The following is a 10,208-nucleotide window of genomic DNA, read 5'->3' as shown; positions in this document are numbered from 1 at the left end:
GTTTTAGAGGTTTAGAGGAAAAAACAAGGAAAAGATGATCATGAAACCCTTCTCTACCTGTTTCATGTCAAAGCTCTTTTAGCTGAACTAGTTGTGGGTACGTAAAAAATATTAAAGTAAAACGCTTTTGAGTTTTGACACATGTTTGTTACGATTTAAAAAAAAAACTTCTACTTGAACATTATTAGGGTTGTATTCTCTCTTTCAAACTATCTAGATAATTGTTATGGAATCTCGTTGATTAATTAATATTATTATTTTTTTTTTTATTTGCAACAAATGAATTTTTTTATGTTTCACATGTTATAAATATTGTGTGGATATCCATTATCCTCCTTTGTATCATCCGAAACAATCTAGATATAAGGTTTATATTCTTATCCAATTTTTTTTTTTTTAGAAGATATTCGTATCCAATTAAACCCTAATATATTGTATGTATATATACACCTTATCATATAGAATAATGTACAGAGATTAATTCTCTCTCAATCTCTCATCTTTACAACATCACACATAATATCTCTTTTTTTTTCTAAAAAGTACTTTCATCTCCTTACACAATTACACCCTAAAAAGTATTCTCCCACCTTAAATTTCCCCACATACACTCTCTCATTTTCTTCTGTTTCTTCTTATTTCTTCATTTTAGTGAGTTGTCGTTTGGTATATTAGGGAAATGAAAATTCATATGAAATTTCAAGTTGTAGGAATTAAATTCCTTCATCAAAATTATCGGAATTTATCAAACTTGTTTGATTGGTGGAAATGGAGGAAATAAATTTAACTTTAGGCAAGTAAATTTTCATGTTTTGAGAAAGGTAAAAAATTCCCATAAATTGGCATTGCTCTCATTTTCACTTTTTTGTGTCAACCAAACAAGAAGTCCAATACCCATATGAATTTAAGTCAACCAATCAATACCTTAATGGTTTTAAAGCTTATATTTGCAACAATTTGAGTTGTCGATGAAATAATGCATAATGTGCAACATTTATGTAAATTTCATTAATATAAATTGAGGGTACATCGTTGCCCTTAGGGAAAATTACAATTTGAATATCACTAAATAAAAAAATTTAAAAAAAAAAAAAAAAAAAAAAAAAACCCTACCAAGTTTTTAAATCTAGAGAGAGCTGCCATAGTCTTCAATTTAGCAAAAATAATACTCCACAACAAGAACATCAGCAGCAATATACAGCAGGAACAACAACGACAATGGCAATATTAAGCAAGAATAGGGAAAGCAGCGAGCATCACCCAAACAATATAACAATTTAACAACGAACTTTATCTATCTCCTTCTAATAGCTGAAGATGGGTGATTTTAATCGTACAACAAGATAAAGAGTAATGGATAATTTTAATCAATGTTGTTTAGCTAATTAATCTAATTTTCTTAAGTAATCTTTCTTAAGTGGTCTCTTTCTCCCCCTAAACTAATTGAATTGATTTTCTTAAGCAATGTTCTTAATTAAGTTGTCTATCTCTCTCTTTCTTAAATGATCTCTCTCTCCTTTCTCTCTCTCTCTCTCTCTCTCTCTCTCTCTCTCTCTCTCTCTCCCCTTAAAATATTTCAAACCTATAACATGTATATCATCCAATATAGCGGTACATCGTAACTACTCATGCTAACCAACAAAAATATTCATTGTATTCAAGAGTATGTGTTAAATAAAGGAAGTTTTGTAATCACTTGTTATGTTTTATCATTTTGATATGTAATTAGTGGAAATTATGTACATCGTTTTGATATGTAATTTGTGAAAATCGTGGGCGTGATGTTAGATCAAAATGATGTCGTGATGTTTGTAATTTAGTAACTCTTTCTCCTAAGCTATTTTTTCTTGTTTTCTTAAATAATGATTCTTTCTTAAGTGGTCTCTCTTTTTGTTTAGTGATTTTTCTTATTTGGTCTCTCTTAAATGGCCCGAAAGAGCCAAAAACACTACTAATAACGACCAAGGGACGGGGATAAAACACTATATAAAATAGACATATCAATTACTCGTGTTTTAAATTGTAATATTCGTAATAACAATGCTATTACTTATGATTTTTTTTTTTTTAAAAAAAAACTAACATTTTAATTTAAAAATCGTGCATTGCTCATGTACTATACTAGATATACTATCATAGTATGTGTATATAATATAATTATTTTTATAATATAAAAAAGTATATGTATATAATATAATATTTTATAACACGTGTCCTTCATGCCAAGTGTAGTCTCAGCTCAATCACCACTACACCAATTGGTTGTTGGTGTAGTGGTGACTGAGACTACACTAGGTAGCGAGGACCTGTGATCGTTCCCCTGCAACAACAATCGAAAGGGGAATAAAACCTAATAACCTAGAATTGATCCTCAAATCTGGATTAGCCCAAAGGGTGAACCGGATATAACACCCAAAACTCAATGCATATATGACAGGAATTAACTTATCCTTTATCTATCTTATACAAAACTCCAAAGTCTATTTTTTTTTTTCAAAATATAATAATAACATTTGTAAATTTTTGTTAGTATGAAAGATATAAACCTATCAAAATGTATATATATAGTTAAATTTTTTAATAACTTATTATATCGAATGCGTAGTGTTATTAAAATTATTTGCATGTAATCATTAAATGTGTTGGATGTTGTGTAGCTATGCAATGTCCAAAACTTTAGTTGAGCGACTTTGATTTAGTGATTGTACAGTAAAAAGATATTGACTTTGATCTTGAAACCTAATAGTCTAATAAATTCTAAATAGAAAAATTAAAACAAAAGGAAATGAAAATAGTAAATGACTTTAAATATTGAAATAAACATAACCTTCTAAATCAATTTAGCGAATTATATTCAAGAGACAATTTTAAGGCTTTTAAAACTAAATGGGGGAAAATATATGTAAAAATATATAAAATTATTAGTATCCAACCTATATACGAAGTATTTGTGTTGTATACTATATTTAATCAGTTGTTGGTTATATATGTGACTATTATATAATATATAGTTTTTGGTACAATGGTTAACTTAGGAAAATATATGTTCTGGTAGGTCAAATATAAGGTTATTATTGTGTCTATAAATTTAATGAGTGCGACGGGTAAATAAAACATGTATATATTAGATTGATTGTAGCTACTGATGCGGATGGTATGATAAGAAAATTTTAGTTTTTTCTCAACAGGAGATATAAATAAATTAGTCCACTTCTTATATAGCTATGTGGAGTATTATTCAATTATTTTTCAATCAATAAAATATTATTATAAAAAATTAAAAGAAATTCAAATAACATAAAATACTTTTCAAATAACGTTCCTTTAATTTTTTTTATTGACCATTAGTAACCAAGTCCTTTAATAGTTTTACCTTTGTTTTTATTTTTATTTTTCCTACGGGTTTAATAATTTGATTTATAAACCGTGCATCGCACGGGCACTATACTAGTATATACTAAAAGACACACCAGCAATGACACGTGTCATTTTCTGGTGTGTCCTTTAGTTTTTTTTTTTTTTTTTAAATCTTTCGTAAACAAATCTAATACATAAATAAAAAGATAGCAAAATAATACATAAAGAAAAGATTTGACAAATCTTATACATAAATAAAAAGATAGCAAAATAATACATAAAGAAAAGATTTGACAAATCTTATACATATATAAAAAGATAGCAAAATAATATATAAATAAGAGATTTGATATGTCTTTCCATAATATATATATAGAGAAGTGGAGTACATTGACAAATATATAAACTTAAGTAAAAAAAAAAAAGTAAATTAGATTTTTAACATAATTGTGCCATAATGTTATGTACTACGTATTACAACAATAATTTTATTTATTTTATTTAATTATTAATTATATGTTAAAAATCTCTAAGAAAGTAATTTGAATTTCAAATATTAAAAAAATAAATAAAATAAAAAATTTGATGTATCCTTCTACAAATTATTAACAACTACAAATTTAAGAGAAAAAAAAATCAGGTTTTTAACATAATTTGTGACATACATAATGACTATAGAGTGTAATTTACAACGTTTTAAGAAATCCATTTGGTTAACAAGAAAATTAAACCAATATTTGATAAAACTAAATATATAGTAATACACATATTGTCAAATGCGTCTTAAAAATAGGTATCTGGCTAATAGGCTATTTTATAATAATTAATTATAGGGTCTTTTATAATAAATTCATTACTCCGTATAATACTTTAGAAAAATTCATTGTTTTTTTTAGGAAAGAAAAATTCATTGTTAATTTAAAAATAGTTATTAAAAATTACCGTGCATGGCACGGAACCTAACCTAGTTATATATAAAATATGGCTTCAAAAAAAAAAGTTATATATAAAATAAACATCTACAAAAAAAATTGCAGTGTATAACTTGTATTTACAATGAATCTTTAAATTTTATCATAAATTTATTGGAAGGAATATAGTTGATATTCAATTTATTATACTTTGATTTTCTAGATTAAAGTTGTTGAAATAATTTACTTAGTTTGTTTATAAAGTATTACAAAAAAAAAAAAAATTAAATAAATAAATAAATAAAATGACATCATCAATGGTTTTAGGCGGGAAAAAATTTCATAAAAAAGCGACATGTATACAATTTTGAAAAAAAAGCAACATGTATACAATTTTGAAAAAAAAATGATGTCAGCAATGTTTTGTTTTAATTTTCCGTAATAGCTAATAGATTAGTCCAGTATAATATGTTTTAATTTTCTCATAATATTAGTAAACCGTAGATTAATGTAATGAATCAATTCCACTATATAAAATTGATTTTTTTACGGACTACTCATATAGAGAGTTGAAATTTATTAAGGTGAGCATGATTTTTTTATGCCTTAGGATTGCTTACTCTTTGATAATTGTGCCTTTTTCTCATGCTAGTCGGACGTGTAAGTCGTAGCTCACTTAGGCCTTAGTTCTTTTGAGCTTCTGACAGGGCAAAGCAGGACAAAGTAGAGCAGAATAGATTTCAACAGAGCAGAGCTGGAACAGGGCTTTAGTTGCTAACTCGGATATGATTTCCACAAACTTGATGTCAATTAATAAAATGCTCATGCTACCTTTCCTTAAAATGAAAATATAGATTTCTATCTTTCCTTACAAAAATAAAAAATTAACGTAATATTTCATTATTTTATCAAATACTTCAATTTTGTCTAAGATCTTTTAAACAATTTTTAAATATTATTTTATAATTTAATTTATCAAAAAAATACAGTAGAGTACGTTGAGTACGCGCCTAGCATACTCAGCCTTCTCCTTAACAAATCTTGTGAAGCCAGCAGCTAAACGATATCCTCAACTAAAAAAACTTGACTACAATTCATCATCTTCCTCTTCCTCTTCCTCTTCCTCTTCCGACTGCTCTCTTCTGACTGCTCTTTCAATTTCTACTTCATTCAATTCCTCTTCCTCTTCCTCTTCCGAAGCTGTACCATCTGACCATTGTAACTTGTTAAACATCGGATTGAATACAGTTGCTTCAACATGAGAAAATCCAAGAACATGTACCTTTTCACTAGTTTTAGAACCAACATCATATACCCTAATACCTGTATAACCACAAGAAACCAACACTTTCTCCTTATCATTATACCATAAAGGCAAAGAATAAAATTGATCTGGATGAAACACTACGAATTGTTTAACCCAAGAATCTTTCACCCCATAATCCTTCATAATCCATATGTTGTGAGAACAAATATTAAGTTCCACCATTGCCGTTGCACCCCATTTGTCCATTGTATTCAAACAGAGGCAAGAATCTAAAACACACAGACAAACCCGTGTCCCTGCCCTCATACCATCAGGTAATGGAATAGCCGAAAATTTCTCAGTTCCAAAATGAAATGACCATATACAATTATCCTCACTGGAGTACATATGAATCGAGTCGTTCAAGTAAACTGGAATATCAGTATACCCACTTTTATAAAACTCGCGTGGAAGTGGTGTTCTTTTATCAACATTCCTCCATTCATTAGTACCGAGTGTTTTAACTTGCGCAACCTTTCTTCTTCGCTTTTCTATGTGGAATACAACTCTAAGCAGTTTCAATTTGCGTGACACAGGGCAGCATCCAATCCCTACCATATATACATTATAACAACCTTGTGTACGGGTATGGTTGATGGATGCAAGTTGTCCGGTTAACAAGTTGCATACGACATAAAAACAGCCATTAGATTTATGCCTAGCAAATAAGATAACACCATTAAATTCATTAATCATAGTAAGTTTCTTCACTAATAGGGGTTTCAGCTCCATAACTGAATCGATATTATTAGTATTAAGATTACCCATCTCATCGACAATACTTGTTGAGGTTTTTTCTATGTCAACCAGCATAATAGTATCACTTTTATGGGATATATCGCGAAGCAATAGAGAGATATAGCAGCCCTGAGAACGCCGTAAATCGGCAAATTCAGGATCGCTGATGATGTTATACCAATCTTTGCATACAAGCTTACAAATCAAGCATGTTCTTGTAGGAAGTTTTGACAAAATATCCCAAATTATTGGTATCGGGATTTCTTCAAATTGGGACCGCTTTTGTTTTAATTTATGACTCCGTCTCACATAATACTTTTTGTACAATCTATTCATAATTGATTGATAACTCTTTTTTTTTTTTTTTTTAATCCTACGTTTAACCCACCACTTATATTGAATAAACGAGGTATTTATACAAGTAGCCTTAGAACTTGGTTGCTTGTTTTTATAAGAAAAAGAATTCAACTTGATTAAATTATTAAGAAACAATTCCAGCACCTTAGAAATTCCTAACGATAATAAAAGATATCAATTGTATAAAGATATTATTCACGAAATCATATCTTAACATAAATAATATCTTTACAAAATAGAAAGTATATCATTTATGTTTTAACAAAAAAGATATCTTTACAAAATAATACTCGTAATAATTTACTGTGAGTGAAAATTATCACAGTAAATAAATATTCACAACATGATTTCCTAAAAAAAAAAAAAAAAAAAAAAAAAAAAAAAAAAAAAAAAAAAAAAAAAAAAAAAGAGAGAGAGAGAACTTATTGATTTGTGTGATGAACTTCTGTACTGTGATCCAACAAAAATCCATGAATTTGCAAACAGGTTTTGTATAATGTTCCAAAAGGAATCCATGATACAAGAGGAAGCACATAGTTTCTGTTAATTAGATGTTGGAGCTGAGTCAAAAATTTGCACAATAGTGAAGTTTTCTGTGTTTTTCTAAAGCATCTTAACTTTTATTTCACGAGTGAAGCTCATCGTACCCAGTAAACTCGGGCTGAGTGTGCCTAAGTAATTAAAACTTATAGGAAATGTATATTAAAAGTTCAGACCTTAACACGCCAGCAAATGAATGCCCAGTCAATCAGCTGGGTTCAAACCGAGTCTAAATCAAACAAATTGCTTCGGGCTTACATGATCAGCTCTACAGTATTGAAGCCTTCACTGCAAAATTTAATACTTTCATTTGGATGCATTAATTTACATCATGCTCCTTCAGTTGGAGAAATATACAGTAAACTCTGGCCAACCATAGTTCTTCCAATATCGATCCTATCAAATTAAACCTTACAAACAGCCTAAACTTCGGCAAAAAGATGACACTGCAAGAATCAAAAACCTACTGGTGGAATAAATTAAAAAAAAAAAAAGAAAAAGAAAAAAAAGGGCAGTATGCAGCAGATTTGTTACTTAGCTTGAAACAGCCTCTGCCTTTGACTCTGCCTCTGCTTCGGCTTCTAGAGTAGAAGCTGGGTAATCTTCATAACCAGTGATTCCTGTTATCTTAATACGAGTGATGGGCTGCATACAGAAGCCAAAATGTAAATTAATTACTAGAAAATGCTGATAACTGATATTTTAGTCAAATAGGAAATAACTTTGATACCTGTCTATGACCAATATTTCTTCTGTAGTTCTTCTTCTTCTTATATTTGAAGACAATAACTTTGTCATCAAGCAACTGCAGGAACAACAGCACCAGTAATGTTGAGGATTTCATGATTTTATTGGTGATTAATTGGTGGAAGAAGATAAAAGAAGACATTACGCTACCTGTTCTTCTACAACAGCATGTACTGCAGCATTTGTGACGATGGGCATTCCTATGTAGGTGCTAGATTTAGTTCCCACTAGCAAAACTTTGTTCAGAACAATCTGCAAAATAGTGAACTTTAGCTTTAAGAAGCCTCTTCAATTAACAAATATGAAAGTTGATAGTTGATATTGGAGACTGGGAGGTTACCAGAGGTGCAATGCTTAGAGCACTAGTAAAAGAGACATGAGACAAAGCAGATTTTGATAGAGGCAAATACTTACGAACCAAGCGGGAAACACAATAAGTAACTCAAGGGAGCTTAGAACAACGTTATACAATTAAACAAACAATATAACACTAGCTATATGCTATGATTTCACTTGAGAAATGCACAAAAGAAAGAAACTATCCATTACTGTCACATCCGTACCCTCACACTTTTAATGCTATCAGGTACTATAGAACATTGGATGAGCTCTCGTTCATACACCAATTTGGTTCAATTTTGTGTAATGATTCCTATTTTCATAAGAAGTTAGGTGATTTGTTAGAGAGAGGATAGATTTAAGCAGTACATATAATGGGACAGAAGATTTGAACTCACTGACTCCATTAAGAGACTGAAAACAGATAATAACTGATAAGTGATACGCTCATAAAGCCATGTTGAACATCTATTTTCCATGTTGGCTTATCAAATTTACAGGACATTGGCTCTGTAATTTGCAAATTTCAAATAACACTTTTTCATGGGTTTGGGGTTATACAAGATTTCTGAGCCAATGCCCTGCATACGACATAAAGCACTGATAAGGAAGTCACGAGGCAAAGCAAATTCTCACAGAGACAGTAGTTAAGAAAGCAAGCAGGGAACACAATGAACAGCTCACGGGAGCTTAGAACAATGCTATATACAATTAGATATTTAGATAACCACATCCATACCCTCACAATGAACATAACACTCTAGCTATACAATATGACTTTGCTTGAAAAATACACACAATAAAGAAACTACCAATTATAACCACATCCATGCTCTCACACTTCTAATGCTATTAAGTACTATAAGAAATTGGAAGAGCTCCTGTTCATATCCAAGCAAGAAACAGACAGAAAGACAATGGGAGCAGCTTTGTATGGTCTCCTTTTTTTGTTTTCTCTTCGGCCTTGAAAAGAAGATATAGCTGATCTTGCTAGTACATACAGAATTATACAGAACACTATACTAGCTCGACTCCGTGTGTTATAGGAAATCAATTTTTAAGATCCTTTTATACCTCAGACACAGTACAAGAACCTGCACCCAACTAATTTCTCAGCCTCAGAGATACAAACAGCCTACTTATTCTCAACAAACACAAACCTATATTAAAAAAAAGGGACCATTTCAAAACTAAATATCATCATTATGATCCACTAAATGTTCCAGTTCCATTTCCACTACCATAAATCATCATCACATGCTACATTCATCAAATTTGCACACACAGATCCAGGAGAATTCCCAATTTTACTTAATAACTCAAAAAATATCACCAAAACAGTCACATTCAACATAAGGCTAGAGCAGATTACAGCCACCCAATTCTTTTATCTTCCAGTTCTTATAGTAAGCCACACTATCTTGCATAACAGCCTAGAAGATAAGAAGAACACATCAATTCAAGCCATGAAGCCACCAACAATTGCACTGTAGATTTGTAATAAGTAATGGATGTCCTAGAGTAAACATTCCACTACATAGTAGTAATAGGAATAATCTGGAAAGGTGGTCTCCAAATCAATAGACACTCAAGCCAAAACCTTACCTTATCATTGACATTAGCACCTTTGAGTCTCTGGGTGTAAATCCATCGTCCAGGAATGACAATGTACTGCCTAGAACCAACCTATAAGAACAGAACATAACACATCAAAATTAATCACAGAAAAGACAGTAATCTGATAATTTTGCTCATTTTTCCCCCAAATAATAATAATAATCTACTGAATTGCACATCAAATCAGTGACAATATACCAATCTTTTACTCTAATTCAAAAAACCAAAAAACCCAATTAATTTGCACCAAAAACAATCATAATTAACAAAACCAATGAACAAATACTTAATATCGA

At 30.2% G+C, this 10,208-nt stretch overlaps 2 protein-coding genes across 2 annotated transcripts in view; both read right to left on the bottom strand.

The window, feature by feature from the left end:
* Positions 1-5,355: 5,355 nt before the first annotated feature.
* On the bottom strand, positions 5,356-6,648 carry LOC145640725 (F-box protein CPR1-like). Its single transcript, XM_081691954.1, has one exon. The coding sequence runs from the start codon at positions 6,646-6,648 to the stop codon at positions 5,356-5,358; it is 1,293 nt and encodes a 430-aa protein (XP_081548080.1).
* An 850-nt stretch (positions 6,649-7,498) lies between these two features.
* The window catches only part of LOC145639768 (large ribosomal subunit protein bL21c-like), a 108,351-nt gene continuing 105,641 nt past the window's right edge, over positions 7,499-10,208 (bottom strand). The window contains exons 3-6 of the mRNA XM_081691092.1: positions 9,901-9,981; positions 8,107-8,208; positions 7,940-8,014; positions 7,499-7,854 (exon numbers count right to left, since the gene is read on the bottom strand). Coding sequence (XP_081547218.1) covers positions 7,744-7,854; positions 7,940-8,014; positions 8,107-8,208; positions 9,901-9,981 — 369 coding nt within the window. The 3' untranslated portion in view covers positions 7,499-7,743. The remainder of the gene's footprint in view (positions 7,855-7,939; positions 8,015-8,106; positions 8,209-9,900; positions 9,982-10,208) is intronic.

The sequence above is a fragment of the Chenopodium album genome, chromosome 7, assembly GCF_948465745.1.
Source record: "Chenopodium album chromosome 7, dcCheAlbu1.1, whole genome shotgun sequence".
NCBI lineage: Eukaryota > Viridiplantae > Streptophyta > Magnoliopsida > Caryophyllales > Amaranthaceae > Chenopodium > Chenopodium album.
The sequence above is the reverse complement of the archived record's forward strand: the minus strand, read 5'-3'. Positions and strand labels throughout refer to the sequence as shown.

Excerpts from the sequence above, each read along its gene's own strand:
- LOC145640725 (XM_081691954.1), bottom strand. The coding sequence starts at position 6,648 with ATGAATAGATTGTACAAAAAGTATTATGTGAGACGGAGTCATAAATTA.